The following is a 21,697-nucleotide window of genomic DNA, read 5'->3' as shown; positions in this document are numbered from 1 at the left end:
CGTTCTGTCTGTCTGCATGTGAACACAATAACTCAAAAGCGCTTTTTAGGTTTTAGGTAAGCGCTTATTAGGTGACATTTGGGAAATGGTCTTTCCCCGAAATCGGTATATTTCTATGAAATTTCGCACAAAAAAGCATTTAATGAAAATATTTCTGTACAAGTAAATACGACAGCTACAAAAGATAGCCAGAACGATAAAATTTGGTACACATGTTTAGCATCTAAAATGTCGATCCGGATCAATGAGCCAAAGCCGTCAAGGAGTTGACCGTTTGTCAGTCTGGACTTTTGCATGTAAGTAAATGCGACAGTTAAAAAATGTAACAACTTTGTAAAATGCGTGGAATTATGTCTATCTGTCGTTCTGTCTGTCTGCATGTGAACACAATAACTCAAAAGCGCTTTTTAGGTTTTAGGTAAGCGCTTATTAGGTGACATTTGGGAAATGGTCTTTCCCCGAAATCGGTATATTTCTATGAAATTTCGCACAAAAAAGCATTTAATGAAAATATTTCTGTACAAGTAAATACGACAGCTACAAAAGATAGCCAGAACGATAAAATTTGGTACACATGTTTAGCATCTAAAATGTCGATCCGGATCAATGAGCCAAAGCCGTCAAGGAGTTGACCGTTTGTCAGTCTGGACTTTTGCATGTAAGTAAATGCGACAGTTAAAAAATGTAACAATTTTGTAAAATGAAATTTGGTTTACAATTTTAGCATTTGGAGTGCAGATTCCTATCAAAATTTGAATCAAATCATTTAAAACGTAGACTATATGCCGGTCTGCATTTGGTCATGCGTGTAGACATGATTATTCAAAAATGCAACGTCTTAAATAAATGAAATTTGGTATGTGATCGTGTGACTACAATTGCATTTCATGCTTGATTTCAATCGGTAGGAAAAAAAGCTTTAAAAAGAGCATATTCGATTTTCTGATACTTGTGTATTAATCGCCAAAGATTGCAAGATAAATTCAGAAAAAACGTAAGATTTATGCTACAAATCGATCTTTTGTGATTACTGCTAGTAACTACCAGCTTCCTATTCTATATTATAGTATCCACATAGCTCCCATGTGTAAAATAAAAATCCGAGCACTCGTGGTGTTCAATACCTGGTCTAAGATGTGGGGCATAGCCTCTTTATTAGAGGACATGCGAGAAAGACACTACTTCCACTTCATTATTATTATTATGTAAACAAATTTATGAAAAATATTGTTATAATAAAATTCAAATTAATTCATTTAAATTACCAAAAACTATCGTATTATCAAAGTTAAGGTTACAAAGATTTTTTTGAATTTTAAATGCAAAATTTACTTTTTACTATTATTTCATGGCATACATAAGCAGTGAAAATCTGTTCTACATTTTAAACATTCACATTCTTCTTCTTTTTTTTTTTATATGTGTTTGTTTTATTTTCATTTGACTGAATTTTATTTCATTTTTCTGTATTTTTAAAGTTATTTGTTGTCTAAATTTAAACTTTTGTACTGTTTATATTCATTCATATTGTCATAAACAATTTTAAATCAATGTAGTGTGTTTGAAAATTTTAACTCTGATCGAAATGATTGATTATTCTGACCGAAAAAATTGATAACCACAGGTGATTGTATTTTGCAGCATTATCAAGCGATTCATTAAGCCACAAATGAAACATATTCTATGAGACGCAAGCATTTTTCTTGAGGAGGAAAGATGATGGGGGCCTTCGTGAGAACTGCACTCCTCATGCAACAGAGGCCTTTTCACCTATAGATCACGAAAGCAGAGCCTTGGGGGGCCACTCGTACCGCGGGTCCTCAGAAGGAGTGAGCGGTTGCTTATCAATGTTCCACACGATTGTCATCGGATGGTCTCCGGTAGACTCGCACTTCAGTCTCACGACATCACCCTTGCGCGCTGTCTCGCTACGAAATTTGTTGTCGAAACGTGGCGGCACTGGACACAGGGAGAAAAGATTTCATTATAACAATTTAATTAGTTCACTCAGAAAAAACATTTTATATTAATATTTGCTATCTTGTTAGTCTTTAACTTACATTCATTATTATAAATATTATGAAATCATGAAACAAATTTCCCCCCTCAAATTCATAATAAATGAACTTTGATAAATGGTTTTGTCTCCAAAGCCGTAAAATCTGAACACATAGGTAGATGGGAAAAGATCCTGAATTGGATATTTCTTTCTGTTAACAGTAAAAGATTAAATATAACACAAATCAGATTGTGTAAATATTCGAAAGAGTCGAAAGGCGAACATTGCTATTGGTTTGGGAAGATAAGTAATTCAACCCTTGAGAAATATCTCTAACAGCACTGCTGGATTCTGAGTTCATGAGCCGCCACAGAATGGATTTAATAGATTTTTCATTAACGATTCAGATGATGAAGGTGACATCTGCATGAGAATTCACTATTCGAAATTCTAGAACGTACTAATATGAATTTCCTTTCTTGACTCGCAACATCAGATTTAATAAGTATCTGATTAATATGTAAGCCAGATCGCCAATGGAAACAAACCTCACATCTGCCATTTACCATTTTTACAATTCAGATTGCCAACATATCCATTACAATATTGGTGTTTCAATAATAAAACATTTTTTAAACGCTTATGCTAATAAGTTAGTTCCTAAATTCCCCTTCTCATATTTCGATAGATTTTATATATCAAAGTATAAAAGAATGAAAAACAAAATGAAAAATGCAATAAGACAATTATAACAATAAAGATATCATCATAAATCATTTATTAAAATATGTTAACTTAGAATGAAATATTATTACAAAAAAATAGCAAATAAATGGTATTAAATATTCTCCATACTAAATCATATTCATTTTCTCCTGTGAGTGATAATAACATAGCAAACTTATCTCGGATATGATATTTTTGAAGAAATATATTAAAATCCGTATGATGATCAAATTTTAATAATCAGTGTTTACATATCTGGATAATCACTTGAATTCATAGGAATATTCATATATGTACTTATGAATTCAACAACGAATCAGATTTCTTCAAGGCGGTTTCTCCCAAAAAAATTTTTAATAGGTAGCCTGTCCCACATTTCTGGCTGATTTCGCCTAAAAACAAAACCGACTTCTGAATTTAAAAATTGCTCCCTCTTTTCTTTTCTAGAACGAAATTCTATACCACATATGGAAGGCAGTAACTACAAAGCGATGCATAGTGCTTGTTAGATGTTCTACAGACATCGGCTTCCAAAATTCAACATTGCATTAAAAACTGTAGACAATGGTGTCTCTAATATCACTTCCAAAGTTCCAAAAAAAAATACCCGCTGGTAATATAGTAATCCCAAGTAAATAGAGTGTGATCGGCAATCCTAAAAAGACTCTCAAAATTTTGAAAGAGCAAAAGAGCTAGTAAAGTGTTATCTGGCAACAAACTGAATATATTCTCAGCTTCACTTGAAGATCATCACACCATCCAAAAACTAAAACCTTTCACCTACGAATTGCCAACTGAAACTGAAAGTTGTTATACGTGGCCTTCAACTTAATTATAAGCTAGGAGATCTTAGAACAATTGATGTTGTGGAATCTCAACAGCATTTTTTTGAGATGTCGCTTTGATCAAATAAAAACCACTTACAGTTTTCAGAGTTTCTTCCAAGATAATATCCAACCTCAGCATTTACAGTTTCAACAACAACGGAATCTCAATCAAACAATTGCAGTTTGAAATATCTATAGACAAGATTTCAACTTTCAAGATTTTTGCAAATTCAAGCTTCTGTAAGAGTAATCCGGTATGTTTAGATAAGCTTGAGTGCGGTATTTTTGCCTTTCCCCCAAATCGGAGGATATTCTAAAAATATCCTGCCACTGAAATGGTTATCGGCGAGATAGCATCATTTATAGCTCTTGTGGTGAAAGCTAATAAGCCAGTTAACAGCTACGCTAACCGAGCAATTGCTTTTGTATTGTGATCATGTTACTGGACTGCGAACTACAAGGTCCCAGGTTCTATCCTCGCGCATCACAATCCGCTACAATGGTGACCCGGACGTGATCCTTCAACTTTCGTATAGTTGTTGTGGCGCCATCTACCCACAGCAAACCAAAGTCGTCAGACTCACTTGACGCAGCATCAGCAACTACTTACCCAAACACGCCCGTCATAACGCTTGGCGTTACTCAAATGGGTACAGGCGCATTAGAATCAACAGTTAAAAACATCACCACTCAATAGCCATATCGTTCGTCTGACCTCCGATTTACTGGAGGGAGAGTCTGTGGTAAAAGCTTAGAAGCCAGTTAACAGCTACACTACACGAGCAATTGCTTTTGTATTGTGGTCATGTTATTGGACTGCGAACCACAAGGTCCCAGGTCGCCCTATCCTCGCACATATCAATACGCCACACTCTGTACACAAAAGATGAAATACTATTACTGCCCACATCAAAGTCCTGTTACGTCCTTCAATAGATTTCCAAAAATTGTCCCACAACCCATTTGTACTTTAAAATGCAACAACTTCTTTCACTGGAACCACAGCAGCACCACAATGTCAAATAAATAAATCTATTTTTACTTTCTCGTATACGTAGCACGGGGAAAGTATCCCAATCGTCAAAAAATGTAAACTCGATATTTTGACGAATCTCCCCGTTTTAGATCTCCCTGATTTCGAAAAACACATGTTTGGAAAATGTTCGTCCTTCTGTCTGTCTATATGTGACAAAAGTAACTCAAAAACGCTTTGAATTAGACGGGTGAAATTAGATATATGGTTTTTTCATCAAATTTGTAGATTTCTATCACATTTTGAGCAAAATCAATTAAAAGGTAGTCTGTCTATCCGGCTGTTCGAACATAAGTTAACATGATAAATTCACAACGAAGGGAGATATTATTGGTGGATAATATTTGGCACGCACATTTAACATCTATTATGTAGACACCTATCAAACTTTGAGCTAAATCCAGTAAGGGGTTGACCGTTTGTCGGTCCATACTTTCTGAAATATAAGCAATAACTTAATGCCGCAAAACTCAAATGCAATGAGTTAAATATATTAAATTTGGCTTGGGATTTTGTGACTACAAGTCTAGGTTTTTAACAAATTTTTGTTTCAATCTATGGGAAAAACGCATCTGCATGCCAGAGCTTAATCGCCAAATAACTCGCCAAAAATGACACGATAGATTCAGTAAAAATATTAAATTCAGGCCAAAGGTTACCATTTCGTAACTATTATATGCCGTGCAAGGCGTTATCTGGTATAACACCTTTATTAGAGAACATGTCAGAAAATATTGCGGAGACTACTCCATTTGGTTTATCCAATTCTTTTCTTTCTTTTTCCTAAATGCAATTTTTTTTAAAAAGCAATTTATAAATACTGATTTTACTGGTATCAATCATAAAAAGAATCTTTTTTTGAAAGAAAAAAAAAAGTTTACCATGAACAGTAAGGAAGACTACTTTACTAAGGCCAGAAGCAATGCCATTGCTTGCTTGGCACAGATAATACCCAGCATCATCTTCTTGGGCGTTTTTTATAAGCAAGGAACCATTGGCGTAGACCTCGTAATGGGGCCCACTGGCTATGGCGGAATAGTGGCGAGGAGAGTTGGCTACAGGAAAAAGAAACCATTCATTTCAGAATTAATTGCCAATTTAATGCTTTAAAAATCCTAAGACAATTCATACTTTAATTTTGGCAAATTTTCATTGATTAAATGGTAAAAAAAATTATGATTAATTATTATTCTATTAAAAAATTCAGAAGGATAAAAGTACGAAAGAACAGAGTCAAATTTAGGATCAATACTTTTTAAGCCTATGTAGGATGTATTCTATGAAACTTAGAAAACTTAGAAAAAGAATTTAACTGCTTTCAATTTTCGTTTGTATTTTTAGTTTCAGAATCAATTTTTTAAAAAAAATTTGACAGATTTGGTGTCATTAAGTTCAAAACAGAAAATCTGTTTAAAAAACAAACAGTATCTCATATCAGATATTTCAAAAGGATAATCAGTATTCTTTACTTCCTAAAAAGAGACAGTAGTTTTTTTTTTTTTTTTGAAATACCAATTTCAAAGTTTTTTTTTCCCCGTAAACAGGTAGTTCATCTATTAGTAAAATATAAATTTTCTAGTTCTCAAATACAAAAGGTGGCAGCACTAGATTAAAAAAATTTTTCTTGTAGATTTATACAACAATTTACATTGTTCACCTTGCCATTGGAAAGAAGTTGTTTGTATAGTCCGCTGAAAAATTATCTCCGGATTGCTCATTATTTCAAAAGTAACAAACACACAATAAAACTATTAAATGCCTGTCGCTGCTAAAATCTGATATCTATAATGGTATTAATTTTTTCATGTAAAAGATCATCTTCATTATTAGATTTACATAAACTCAATATTTTAAACAGCAAACTCGATTCTGAATACAAATTCGAATTCTTTAAATTAAAACAACTCGAATACTTATAAATGCCAAGTCCAATCTCAACAAGAAGTAATAAAAAACAGAGTCAAATATAATAAGAGTCAAAAATAATATAAGTTCAATACTTTTTAAGCCTACATAGGATGCATTGTATGACAAACTTAGGAAAAGAATTTAATTGCTTCCAATTTTCGTTTATACTTTTACTTTCCTCATCAATTTTTTAAAAAAAACCTGAAAGATTTGGTGCCATTATGTTAAAATCAGAAAATCTGTATTTAAAAAAGAACAGTATCTCATATCAGGTATTTCATTTTGTAGTTTTAGTAAACAATTGATGAGCAATCGAATTGTTCAAATTCTAACATTAATGAGAGTTTTCAATATATTTTAAGATATAATAAATTTTTCACAATAATTCAGCATCTTCAGTTAATTATTTGCATTAAAATACTTAATAAAAAGACAAAGGTTAAGAATTTTTTCAAAATATAAATGCATACTTATATTTTTATCACTTTTTAATTTCGTAAGATAGATTTTGAATAGAAACACAAAAAATCGCTATGCCAATAAAAGGAGCAAAGACTAAAACATCATTGTTCCAAATTTTAATCCCTTCCATCTGTATATGTAGGAAAAATCAAAAGCTTTCAAGGCAGCATGATTTTCGCTTTTATTTATAGGGTATTTCAATTTTTCAAAGCTATTCTCTAGCATAATTTTTTTTTTAAATCCAAAAATAAAGTATGCTTTTCAAAGCAGCATTAGATTAAGATGCTTTTTTCCCCCTTTTTGAAACAAATGTAGAGGTGAGAGAAATATCAATACATGCAATAAACTATACTCCACTTGCATTTCTAGTAAATAATACAAATGGGTCCAATTATAGTTGTAGAAATGATTTGTGAGGTTTCTAATTAATAATAATAATTAAAAAAAAACCCACAAAATGCCAAAATTTTGAACAAAATTCAAATTTGCATAATGTTAAATGCATGAATGTATAAAACATTGTTAAACAAGATACAAAAACAACTTCTTGTGTGTACACAAAGGAGGGACACTAAACTTTAACAAAATATATTTTAAAAAAAAGATATAAAAGCTAAAAAAATTTCAATGAATTAATTGTATAGTATGCAATAAGAAATTAAGTATAAAAAAATCATAAAAGTGCTTTGAAGGAAACTTGAAAATTTTTTATGCTCTTTCTATTTCACTTATAAAAGAACATTTGAAGGGGAAAAAATATATGTCTTATTCTTTCAAGCATCTGTTTTTTATTTTTCTGATATTTCAGAAATCTTTCAATCAATTTAAACATGTTTTTACTAATATTAATAGCTTAATCTATCCAGAATTTGCATGTCTTGTGACTGCATTGTTAAAAACGAAACTTTACTTTTAATTAATTTTAGTTTTATGGGCAATACAGATGCTGGGCTACTACATCATTAGCATTTAATTCTGTCGAAATTAATAAATATGTTATAAATGCAAATTGTAACTTAGTTTTGCACCTCCTTTTTATTTAATTATTTCATATTTAATGGTTACTGAAGAAACAAAAAAAAACATTAAGGAAAATAAGCAACACATAAGAAAGTATCAAAAAGCAGAGTAATTTTATGCTGAAATAATTTTCAAAGGCTCTTTTTTTGCAAAATGTTCGATTTAGAAATCTATTTTGAGATTTTAATTAACTACAGTTAGAAGGTTAATACAATACTTTCAGCTAATTAATAACTCCAGTTCAACTAATTAACCTAATTATCTCATTATATTCTTAATTAAAAACATTGAGATAAAATCTTACCTGACCCCCTCTCCCAGGTTATCACAGGAGCAGGAAAACCATCTGCTAAACAATCAATTCGCACATTTCGCCCAGAAACAACAGAAGTATCCCGAGGTTCAACATGCCAACGAGGAGGAACTGTAAAGAGGTACACAAGTTTCATATTGTTAATAATGTTTCCAAAGCAGAACTTTCCAATATAAACTTAATAAGAAATCGTTACACCTAAGTAAATTTTCTGGTCAAATACTAAAATAACTGATATTCACTGAAAATAGATTTAAATTTATTTTTACATGTTTATGGTGTTCAAGAAATAAATGCATTTTTTTTTTTCAGTTTTCACTAATTTGATTTTTATTTATTTCAGATTTAACAATTAATAGAACCAGATGAAAAAATTTATCTCAAAACACAAGGTAAGTGTGCAGTATTTATGAAAGAATTACAAATTGATCCGCCATATGAATTAAAATTATTTGAAGCAAATTGGAAACAATTTAGAAGCTCTGTGACAGAAACTGATATTGGTAAACCTTGTAAGACATAAATAATGCAAATAAAAATTAAAAAAGTTTCTACGATAAAAGGTTCACATAATTATGAATTGTGAGCAAATCATCACATTGAAGCCCCCCAAAAAGAATATTGTTACGAGAATTCAGCTACAACCCACTTCTGACGCCAAATGTTACGAAACTTCCTCCACTACGTCAATAAAGTCATCGGGTTCGCTTGTAGTGGTTGTATGGTGTAACACAATCAACAGATCTCAATAGCAAACAACGATGTTTATTTAACACGAAGAAACCAACGAGGAACACAGCCGAGACGTCCACAAGTAGCAATAGGTAGCTAACAACAATCACAGCACACAAAGCATCCCGGCAGAATTCGGCAGGAGGAATGAATGTACGTAGCTACTCTCTACGGTCTCTAAACGCCTGCAATTCTCCACTGTCTCCTTGCTTTAGCTGTATACAACTGTCCACTAACTACTACACGACTGGCTACTTATCACACGACTCGATGCTGCTTCTATAATAAACTCCAGAATTCGGCTCACTGCTCAAGCTCTGAGCTCCACTCAACGCTTGCGCTTCGCTGGTCTAATCCAACTAATTCGTCGTTGACTCGCTATGTGACTCTAAACCGCTCGGCGAATCCCTTCGGCTTGGACTGACGGCCTTTTCCGGTGGGCAGAGAAGGTTCTCGAAAAATCAAGCATATCTCAGCTCCTATTGGCTCTATTGCCGAAATTCTTGAAGATTCTAGCATCATCTATTTTGTCGCCAAAGTCGGCACATCGCCTTATAATCGCTAAATTTGTCGTCAAGTCAGGTTCATTCATCCGGCATCCAATAGCGCTGCTTGTAAAACGGTCTTCCCTACGATGGAACTAACTATGCTGGGAAGCAACATTACAAATTCATAACAATATAATTTAATCACTGCACACTACTATAATGACCTGCAGTTTGAAAAAAAGAATGACAAACATAACATTTCAGTATTACAGCAACAAACTAAAAAATCTTCAATTTTAGACAATACAAATTTCTCAGCAGGTGCATGAAAAATTTTCAGAAAGAACAAAATTTTGTAGGAATTTTATTGGGTCAGGTATATACAGGTCCTCCACAAATATTTTGACAAACAATGAAGCTTTAATAGTCTTACATGTAAAATTTTAATCAAAGGAAAAACTAGCAAAATAAATAGTTGAAAGTGCCCACCATTTAATTTTCTACAATATCATACATTTTGCATTTTTGCATTTAGGTTCATTATAGTTAGAAAAAAATATACGTTTTGGAAAAGTATTTCTAATTATTGGTAATTTTTTTAAAAAAAATCATTTATAATTGTTGGATAATGCAATAATAATAATAATAATTAAATGGGAATAAAAATAAACATTATATATTAAGGAATGAATTATTCTTTTTTAAAATAATATTTTGAAATTTATTCTACAATTAATGATAAAATAAACATAAATAAGTATGTATAACTTTTACATATTTATTTACATCATCTTTATGCATATATTTGGATTAATATGTTTAAAGTCTAATACTATTTATGTACAAATTGCATAGTTACTCAGAAAGAGCTCAGCATCAAAGTGTCTAATGCCACACATTAAATTTAACAAATCATGTTATTAAAACATATTTTTTAAGTGAATTAAAATTATTCAAATTTTTAATATTTTAACCCTTTTAGTCTTTAATTTAAGATTCATTGTAATAAATGTTGTAGAATCTTGAAATGAATTTTTTTCAGTCTCCTTTACAATCGGCACTTTTTGCATATAATAAAATTTTATTCAATTAAATGATCGACTGATAATTATGTTCCGAATATATTAATATTGCCATTGAGAGCAAAAGATACAAAATTTCAAATCTCTAGCACATCAGAGAATATGGAACAAATCGATGACAAAATTCCATCTTTGCAAACATGGAACAGGTCAAGTTAAATTGAAGACAATAAAAAATAAACAAACTTTTAGAGAATGCACGACAAATGAGATCTTACCATCCACAACAAGCGTAGCAGTATGACTGACAGAGGCAGCAGCATTACTAACAATACAAGTATAGTTTCCATTGTGACGAGGCGTAACACTAGAAAATGTTAAATCACTTGAAAACTCATCGTTTCGAATAATAACACCAAGACCAGGCTCAATGGGTCTGTCGTCCTTCTTCCAGCTAATGACGAAGGGGGGATCTCCTTGAATCACAGTACAAACAAGGCGGGAACGCATACCTTCTTGGAGGTTTTTGGGGAACAAAAAAGGATCAATAACAGGCCTCACTGGAAAAAAAATAGAGAGAATTCTTTTAGAATTGAATATATGTCGCAATTTAATAAACAGTGCAATATAAATAAAAAGATTTTGCAGTTTGCTGGTTAAAGAAATTATCGGAACATAGAAAATTATCTTTCGCATTTGAAAGGCGATCAAATCGAAAATCAACCCTGATTGACATAAATTCGAACATAACTAAATGCTACAAAATAATAAAAAGGATTGCAAAAAAATCTTGCATTTAAAGTAACAAATATAAAATACATTATAAAAATATGCTTTTAATATACACTAAATACATGAAAGCAATATTTTTTATAAATAAAATAAAGATCTTAAAAATAATAAGTTTTTTTTTTTTTTTAAATAAAACTGAAGATAAAAGATAGTATATATAATAATACATTATAAAGATATTTTTTTTATAAAACTGAAGCTATTCTGCATCTCAATTATATCATTTCATTTACCATTTAAAATATATTTTAAATTTTAGAATGATTTAGAACTTTCTTTCATTTTCATTTTTTCATTTCATTTCAACATAGCACAATTTCTTTATAATCTAGTTTCGATCGCTTCATCTTTTGTAATTATTTTTTTTTACTTCATATTTATTTTTACTGTATAGTTATTTTCAAGTTCTCAGAATGCTTGCAAAAATGAGTTTTTAAAAAACATTTCATTTTTATTATAATTTTACAATTTCCTATCATAAACGCGTTATATTTCGGACGAGTTCGTGGACTGAATGCACTTTAAGATATCACAAATAGAAATGCATTGAAAGTAATAATTTATATATATTTGCAATTAAACAGACAAAAAAAAAACAGTCTTCAACTGATTACAACAATAATGCATTAGAGTACGACAGAAAGGAAAAGAGAGAGAGAAGACAAAAACCTTCCAGACGCTACGAAAAAAAAAAAAAAAAATCGGTACAAATTTTCAACCACGTTTAGTACTTCTGTCGCAGTCGAAAACAACGAATCCTTATTCAATGGAAACATAACAGCTTACACTACAGTCGATTGCTGCAAAACTTTAATATACACTCGGAAGATTCCTAAATTTTCCAGTTAAGAGTAAAAATTTCGGGATGGCAAGTAGCCAAATATATCGCCAAAGCACTCCCCAAGAGGCCAAATTACTTATAGAACAGGGGTGTTTGTGGGACCCCAAAAAATCCCCTGAAACTTTTACGGACTTAATACCGACATTTTGGAGTTTCGAGAAGGGGGGGGGGAGAAATGAAAAATTACGATTATGAAGTATTGAAGGACCTAATTATAAAAGTTCAATGAATTACTTTTTTTGCAAAATTAATAACCATTAATTTTGCAAAATTAAGACCTTTGAACCCAGGTCACGTGATCGCACATCTGGTCAAACGAAGTCTCTCCCTTTTTTTTCTGCCGCGCCTACTTGCCGAAAAGAATCCAGAAGAGAATGTCCGAGAACCGGGGGAATGAGTCATAATTCGCAATAAGGAAAGAACAAAAAAGAAGTTTTTTTCTCCCTTTCACTGCCTTTGGAGAAAGAAAGGAAAAGTTTTCACCACACACACTGACCTTGCGTTTTCTGCTTTCAAAGCAAACAAAATTACCCAGATCAAAATAAATAATTCATTATTATTCCTACTTCTTTTTGAACGACGATCCCCGGAATTTCCGGGTATCGAAGTTCAAAATCCCCGGAATTCCGGGGTTTCCCCGGAGCACAAACACCCCTGTATAGAATTACCCTCTCCTCAAAGAATGCACATTCCGGTCTGAGACCTTGAGCAGGAAGCAGTTTAACATCATTCTGAATTTATAAAAGACTAATAAAGTAAATATTACAAAAGAGCATTATACTTAAGATAACAAAAATTTATATTTCAAAAGTATAATTAACACTAAACCTAGAGCGAGCGATCAAATGACCGTTTTCCTATGGCAGTGTATCGGTGAAATGCTGCGGTATGTTTAGTGTTAAAGAAAATCTGTTTACATTTCAAACAAACATATTACACATGGTTTTTAAAAGAAAAAAAAAACACGATTTCAGTTAACGCTTTCTTAGAAGGTATTACCATAATAAGGAGCTAGCCAATAGTCATGAATAAATCCATCTCTAATATTCAACGAGTTTCAGATCAGAACCATGATATCATTCAGTGTTCTTAGGACTATATAACGGTCTCCTCAAGATGATTGCAATTCTGAAGAAAATTCTTTGTATCGAATTGGCTTCCAGAACCACACTTTATTTCCTTGAAATTCTTGTCCTGTAGATGGAGTAGAATCTGGTCTTCATCTTCTCCGCTATTATATTCATTCGAGTTCGGGTAAACTCAAACTTTTAACCATGCCTGAAGATCTTGAACTTAATCTTTATACGAAAAAGATTCATTACTCTATTCACTTGTTATGTCTGGAGGTTAAGAACCGTGAGTTCAAGTACTCCGCGACACTCTCTTCAAATCGGCAAGCAAAGAAGGCGCATCTGGATTAAGAATTCACAGACCAGACGAAATTTATGAACTATGAGCATAATGAAATGGAGTAAATCCAGTAGTTTCATGCATAGCCAGCCTTAGGAGGTGCGAAGCTTGTCTGAAAAACAATATTTGTTAGTAGACGAGATTTTCAGTACACTTGCGCCGTCGTTCCTAACTCCTCTTTTTACATATTTTCAAATTTGGAGGGAGTTAAAAAAAATGCAGAATCGGAAAAAATAACATAACCTGAAAATTCGTTTCATCTATTTATAATTTTAAAAAAATGAGACTTGATTTTTTTTAATGTTTTATTCTTAGAGTAATCTATCGACACAGAGTTCCAAATTTTTTTATGGACATGAAAATAAGATTGAAAAAAATTGAAATTTACATTGCCTAAAAGTTTTATCAGAGTGCTTCATCCCAGCTGAAATAGAATTGCACAGTTTTCATTGAAAAAAAATTGTATGCAGGTTCAACAAATCTTCCCTCTCATAATTGTTTTTGAATAAATTAAAAAAAATGCATCTAAATTAAAGAAATGGAATGAAGGCAAATTAAGAAGTTGTTCTCTTACCCATAACATGCACACGCACAGTACCAAAAGCATTTTGCCCTTGCTTATTCCAGGCTTTACATTTGTAGGTCCCATCATCCACTCCTCTCTGAACATCTTGTATGATAAGTGTGCCGTTTGGGAACACTTCCTGTCTACGATTGATGGGCAACCTACTGCTTCCTAGATTCAAAAGAAAGTTAAAAATTTAACATTCAGTTTCCTTTTCATTCACAAAATACAATTAATACTCTAAAAAGCGATTCCCAGAAATTTAGTCGATTTAGAATTATTTATTTCTTATAATAATTAACCTAAATTTAATAATTTTTTAGACATTTTCGGTACACACACAATCTACATTTCAAATCAAGCTTCCAGTTGATGAACTGGCTGAATTCTGTCTAGAACTAATAGCTTATGACCACCATCTGTTTCGGCTAGAAGAATGGTTGGATCTAATTTCAATTAAATCTCTTATGCCTAACATGATGTTCATGGTTCCTTCAACAAAGTATTTTTAAACGTCAAATTGGAACAGACATTACGTTAGTTTAATACCCTTACACCTGTTATGTTTGTTGGAGTAAGCTTCCTAATGAAATCAAGAGTAATGACATCATAACGTCAATAAAAATATAACAGTCTAAGCAATTTGTATTCTAACTGCATGTTGTCTGTTGCAGCATGTTGCATGTAGTCTGTTGCAGTTTCGTAACTTCACTTTATCAGTCCTCGTGTAAAATGACCAGATAATAAACACAATTTGTCAATTAACAATGGAAGAGAAAAGCTTTTAACAAAGGGAGGAAAACCGATAATAAGGTAAATAAACATTTAATAAAACAATAAATGTAGTTTGAATGTTATTGAAGCAATGGAAAATTTAGTTGATATTGTACAATGCGCTAAGAGAAACTGGCAAAACATTCCTAATCAAATTGATTCTGGCAATAATTCAATATCAAAATGTCTTGCGTCGTCCGAAATAGCTACGACATTGTTATTAAGTGGGATAACCATTCATTCTGCTTTGAAATTGCCATTGAACATGCCTTTATTCATTGAAACACCCACGTGCAACATTTCCAAAGCATCCGGCTTGTGAAAAAAATATTGCAGAAATGCAACTTATTCTTTGGGATAATGCACAATGGCGCATAAAAATTCTTTCGAAGCTCTACATCGATCATTGCAAGATTTGCATAAAAATATCAGGCCATTTGAGAATGCATTAATATTGCTTGCAGAAGATTTCTGGCATATATTACCTGCGATTTCTCGATCGAACCAGCAGACAAAATAAATACTTGCTATTATACTTTGTTACGATACGTAAAGACGTTGAAATCAACTACAAATAAACATGTCCAACTGTAAAACAATCAATCAGCTGAGATATTCTCACGTCAATTACTGGAAATTAGATACGAAAATATGACGGTTGATCTCACCTCAGGATGAATTTCATTGCCTCAAGACAATTATGTAATTTAGTAACCTCAAAAGACGAATTGGTTTAAAAAATTTATCAATATTTAAACCAATTATAAGAATCGGGATTAGCTGCGTGAATAAGTTACTTTTCTGGCTAAGAATAAAAACATTTAGAAAATTAAAAATATTATTCGGTCTAACATTCAAAGTGAGGCAATCACATATAAGTTCGTCGACACAATTTCGGAAGAATATGAAGTAGTTAATTATCCAACAAAATTTTGGATAAATCGTTGGGATTGATCCAAAAAGAACCCAATCATCTTCCAAGGATGTCACAGCACGGATTACAATTGGAAATTAGCGAAGCGATTACCATGTTACAAAATACCAACCAGCTTGAGCTTTGGAATACCACACGGGTTGACGTAAAAATTTTAATGAGTTACGTTGTAGAAGCAACAATTTTGACAGAACCTTTCAAAGATAAAGATGTTTTCATTTCTCGTATTCCTATGATTCCAACGGATATGTCATTTCTTTTTATGATATGGCAATTATCAGTTCGATTGGCATTTTCAATTGCCATCAGCAAAGCTCAGGGATCAATATTTAGAATTGTGTGGTTTAGATCTAGACATGGATTGGTTTTCGCATGGAGAATGATGTATTGTGTGTTCTATAGTTGCCAAACCAGAAAATATTCTACTTCTTAAAAAAGTAAAATGGAAAAAAAAATCCAAAATTTTATTTTGATGAAATAAAGTCGCTTTTTAAGACAATTGTAAAAATACTAAACAAAAATGAAGATACTTGTAATATTACAAATTGGCAATTGTGATGAAAATATATATTTCAAATTGAAAAAAGGATGATAGAAAGGATAAAATTAATATAAAACTGTAACACTCTCAAATAATGCCAACGCACCATCCAGGCGCCAACCCCCTCGAACTGTAATATTTTCTAATAAAGCCAGTGCGCCAACCTCCTCGTCAATCCAAAATACGGAAATATAATGCTAGCTGCAAGACAGTAAGCATGTAAAACCTACCGACCTCAAGAAGTATTCATGTTAAGTTTGTAAATTTAAATATTGACTAAATGTGTGCAATTGTAACTGTAATGTTTTGTATAATTGGTTGTTTATTAAATTCTTTAAATTGTTAGAGCCTGCTTTCATTGCATTACTCTTACAAAACTATTTTCAGCAATGGCAATAACTTCATAAAACTTTATAGCATTTATTGGTTTTCTCTAATTACATTTCCAACTCGCCAAATATTTTTTTTCTTCAAATATGTGAAATATTCTTGAAACCATTAAAGCAGGAACCATTTGTTTCTGCTATCGATCCAATAAGGTTTCCGATGTTTATTACCAGTAAAAACACTGCTATTTTTAAATAACTACTGCAGTGTTCATAATTTTTTTACACTGCAAAAATTATATCTATCAATATCATGCAAAATTCTAACAATAAAATAATACTAATAATTCTAACTATTACTTCAGTGAAACACAGAAAACTAATGGAAGATTTTTATCAAAAGGAAAGCAAAGGCAAATTATTGCCACATAATATAAGCCTGAATTATCAATCTTATTTTACATTTTGATTTAAAACAGAGGAACAGTGAGCCTTACCTCGATGCCAGGTGATTGTGTCAATTGGATATCCTGCAACGTGACAGCGAAGCATGAGGCTCTCTCCTGCAACCGCCGACACGTCCTTCATTGGACGGATGTAGGGCAATCCATAGACATTGAGCCGAGCTGCATGACTCACAATACCCACCGAGCTCCTCGCATGACACTCATACTCACCACCATCCTCCACGCGAACAGAAGTAATATTTACATAACTTACAACGCGGCCCTGCATTGTAATATAGTCCCCAACACGAAACCGCTGGTCTTCAGGTAATAAAGAACCGTCAAGAGTCCACGTGATTTGTGGCAAGGGGTTTCCAGATGCCACGCATTTTAAGGATACAAATGGTCCCGGCTGCAGAGTTTCTTCTGTAAACACATAATGAAAAACTGGTGCTGCATCTGGAAAGAAATAGGAACAAATATTAATTTTAAAAAATCATAATAACTTTTTTTTTAATTTATGAAAAATCAATGCTTATCGTGTAATATATCTTAAACCCCAAATAAGAAGAGAAATTTAAAGTAATAATTATTATAACAAAGTTCTTAAACAAGCTTTGCAGAATTTTCTTTTAAATTAAAAATACATAGGTCAAAACAAAAATCGTAAAAGTCTGAGGACACACTTTAAAGACATAATACTTAAAGTAAATTATAATTTTCACAGTATTTCAAATTTTTAGTTTAAAAAATGCTTAAAATGTCCCTTTTTTGATATTCATTGTGATTTCACATCCTTATATTCTTATCACACTTTTCGATTTTAGCTTTGTCTAAAAAAAATTTTCGTAAAAAGTTATTTTTTGCAATTTACTACATTAATATAAGTATATTCTTAAAACTTTTTTTTTATCATCTGAGAACATGATGTTCTTTTGGTTTTGAGTTTTTTAAGCCACAAAATGTGCAGGCCGAAAAGTGGCGATTTATCGCTTTTGAGGCATCAATTTTTCGCTTTTAGGGCTATTAGGAAATGATAAAGATGGTTGTCACATTTGGCGACTTAACGCCAGCAAAAAGTAAAAAGGCGTGAATGCCCACCATGTACCCGATTCTCCTATTTGGTCAATAAAGAGCAGGAATGCAAGAAGTTATCGCCCGAAGAAACAAAGAAAAGAAATGGGAATGAACGCGAAACAGCGAGGGAAGATATCGGATATTACATAATTTAACTTTTTTTTCTTAATTTTCAACTTTTCTAGCTGGCAAAAAGTTTTGATGCTCAGACAATTTTGAGAAAAAAAGAAAAAAAACCATCGCTTATCTAAAAGTTGACGATTGTACAATACAACAGTCACGTAATTATTCCAAACCAATTTAAACCGTATTTCCAGAAATGAATAAAGCCTCGAGATAAAGTTTTGGAGGCTCAAACGATTTTGAGTGGGAGGGGGGAGGCATCGTTTTTTAAATAACGACGCATGCATAATCTGATTAACACATAATTTCCTCTTAAACCGGTTTTTCACGAAAAAAATTCCTGCCTCGAGAAAAAAAATTTTAGAACTCGATCGATTTTGCGATAGCCAAAACCCACCGCTTTTCTAATTGCTCGTGACGGCGAAATATAAGTCATGTGAGAACATGTTTTTCTATCGGATCGATACCACGTGACTTAAAAAAAATAATGTTCTTACTTGATAACTTAAAATTTGTGATAGCAGATTTCAATTTAATTTTTTTTTTTTTTTTCATTTTTATGCCTATTTTTTTTCTATTTTATAGTCTTTGGCATATTTAGGTACTTTGAATTCTTAGGCAGTACATGCATATTATATGAGGCCCCTCTTTTAATAAATATATACTCTCTTTTTGTATATATACTAAACTCAGTGACATAAGGCCTAAACTGCCCGTATCTGCTTTCTTGGCTGAGGGCCCTGAGGTGCAAGGCATATGTCCCGGTTAGGTGGTCAGCCTAATGTGGAACCCCCAGTGTTTAGTTCACAGGCATGCTTGGCCCTCAGTTTATCGACCCACTGAAGGAATGAAAGGCTGATTTTTGTATATATATATATATATATATATATATATATATATATATATTTTTATTCATCTATTATCACTCTAAACTGCTCTGCATCCACATTTGTACTCAATACTATTGAAGCAAATGTTTGGAGTTTGCAAACCTTCTATTAACTAAGTGAACATAATGAAACAATAGTAATTCAACCAATTATACTTGATAATTCAAGTGTTATACTAATATAATTTACTATATTATTTTATACTTTTTAATCTTTAAATTAAAGTTCATTAGTATAAATGCTACTGAATCTTGAGATACATTTTTTCCTCAATCTCCCTAAAAGGTAACACTCACTCATATGACATCAAAATTTGATTAAATGAATTAATTAACTGGTAATTAACTTCTGACATATTAAAATAATATGTTGTCACTCGGATTACACAAGTGTATAAAATCTCAAAATTGTGTCATATCAAGAAATGAATGAAAAATTCACTACAAAATTTTTTCTTCACACACATAGGGGAGAAAAAAAAATCAACTTGTGCAAATACACATCTAGCAGTTGCATAAAATCTCTCACCTCCTAACAAAAGCTGAGCAGTTCCCTGAGCAGACTCGACGTCATTGAAAACAAAACACTGATACATGCCACTGTCTTCTCTCTGTACTGAAATGATGGTCAGCAAAATTCTGGATGACAATTTGATTCTAACACCATCTTCAAACAAAGGATTGCCATCTTTAAACCAAGAAATGCCATTCACTGGGTGTCCAGCAAAAGAACAATTAAATTTTGCAGGTCGACCAACATCGATTGTTTGCTGTTGGGGCTGGATATGGGCAGTGAGATGAGCTAAGTAAAAAAAAAAAAAAAAAAAAAAAAAAAATTATATAATTTCAAATCTTTTTTTTATAAATATGACAACATTTCAATCAAAATGCCAAAGAATATTCAAATAACTCAATTTTTTCAATAAGGCATAATGACCATATTCTGTAAAATATCAAATCAGCTCAGATTTTAAAAAATTAATTATTTCATATTTCTGTCTTTAATAAACAAAATTCTGGTTGCTTAATTACTGCATTTATAGTTTTTAAAAATCTAAAGATCTGACATATGTTGATAAACTTCTTTTTGTATTGCTAATATGTTTTGTCATTATTTTAATCAAGAACATTATTTCATATTCTAAAATTCAGCTAAGATTTGTATTCATATATATTATTTTGAAAAATACTTCAAAAAAATTTATATGGTTTAATCATATAATCCACCACAACAAAATTTATTGATGAAAAAACTAATCATTTGATAATCTGTAAAAGGAAAAAGTAGACTAGTTCAACACTTTGATTATGCACTTATTTTAAAAATAATAATAATAAATTTATCATAATGTGGATATAAGAAGAAATATTTCTTAAGCAAACTAAATATTTTTTGATAAAAAATAAAAAAAAAATTAACAATTTTCATGGATATTTATGAGGTTTGACAGTAACCTTTGGATAGGCATTGCAAATTTTATGAGATGAAATTAATATTTAAAAAGAAATCAGATTATTTTCAATTCATTGTACAGATTTGTTTTAATTTCTGATATGGTAATGAATAATGCTTCACAAATTTGTCATATCTAGAAGATAGCCAAAATGTAATAGCAATTAAAATATTTACTTGGAGTTTTTTTAGTTCTTATTTAACAGATTTTAGTTCCTTGCTTTACAAGACTTTGTTATTCTATTAGAAAAAAAATGTAACAGAAATAGAAAGCTGTGTGAACAAAGTCTCTTTCTTGGATTAGAAGATAATAACAAATTAACATATAGTATCAGCAAAATCATTTCAATATAATTATGAAAATAAAATCACAAAATTTTTGCTATATAACTATTTACATGATAAAATAACATTAAAATATTTTCACTCGAAATAAACTGAAAGACCAATCATACAGAATGTATGTAAACAATCATATTAAACAAAAAGTTTTATTACTGTTTATTAGGAGCAATTAACTTCATTTGATGACATTTTTAATGAAAAATCTAATATTTTTAAACAAAGATTTTTCCGAAATTAAGGAATTCTTGCTACAATGTTCTTAAATAGAGCATACATTAAAATGTATAACACTATAACAGTATAACTATGTATAACACTACAATGTATATAATTCTCCACTCAAACATGAATATTATACACTTCTTAATAAACCCATTGCTATTCATGATTTGGTAAAGCAATTTATTATATGTAGCTGTTGGAAATGGGATTGTTAAAGGAAAGATAGAATATTCATAGATTCAATTTAGGTTATTTAAAATCTTTAATGGGTTTGAAAAAGATCTCCAAATTCTTGACAAAAATTCAATATGATAGTAACAAGTAGAACACTATGTTCTCCTTTATTATGAATTTTTATTTATCTTGCAGTGTGTTATACTTGTAGATAAAGATTCGGTTTATTAAAAATCACTGGGAAAAAATTTACCC

At 31.4% G+C, this 21,697-nt stretch overlaps 1 protein-coding gene across 9 annotated transcripts in view; it reads right to left on the bottom strand.

Annotated features, from left to right (window-relative positions):
- The window catches only part of LOC129983669 (cell adhesion molecule Dscam2-like), a 194,705-nt gene that overhangs the window by 45,982 nt on the left and 127,026 nt on the right, over positions 1-21,697 (bottom strand). For all 9 annotated transcript variants that reach the window (XR_008785433.1, XR_008785432.1, XM_056093244.1 and 6 more), the window contains exons 8-14: positions 19,778-20,050; positions 17,211-17,618; positions 14,148-14,309; positions 10,809-11,090; positions 8,280-8,399; positions 5,467-5,640; positions 1,812-1,959 (exon numbers count right to left, since the gene is read on the bottom strand). Coding sequence is in view for 7 of the 9 variants with exons in the window: in XM_056093244.1 (XP_055949219.1) it covers positions 1,812-1,959; positions 5,467-5,640; positions 8,280-8,399; positions 10,809-11,090; positions 14,148-14,309; positions 17,211-17,618; positions 19,778-20,050 (1,567 nt within the window). In the remaining 2 variants the exon portion in view is untranslated. The remainder of the gene's footprint in view (positions 1-1,811; positions 1,960-5,466; positions 5,641-8,279; positions 8,400-10,808; positions 11,091-14,147; positions 14,310-17,210; positions 17,619-19,777; positions 20,051-21,697) is intronic.

This window comes from Argiope bruennichi, chromosome 9 (assembly GCF_947563725.1).
Source record: "Argiope bruennichi chromosome 9, qqArgBrue1.1, whole genome shotgun sequence".
NCBI lineage: Eukaryota > Metazoa > Arthropoda > Arachnida > Araneae > Araneidae > Argiope > Argiope bruennichi.
Note: the sequence above shows the minus strand (reverse complement) of the source record. Positions and strands in the feature narration are given on the sequence as shown.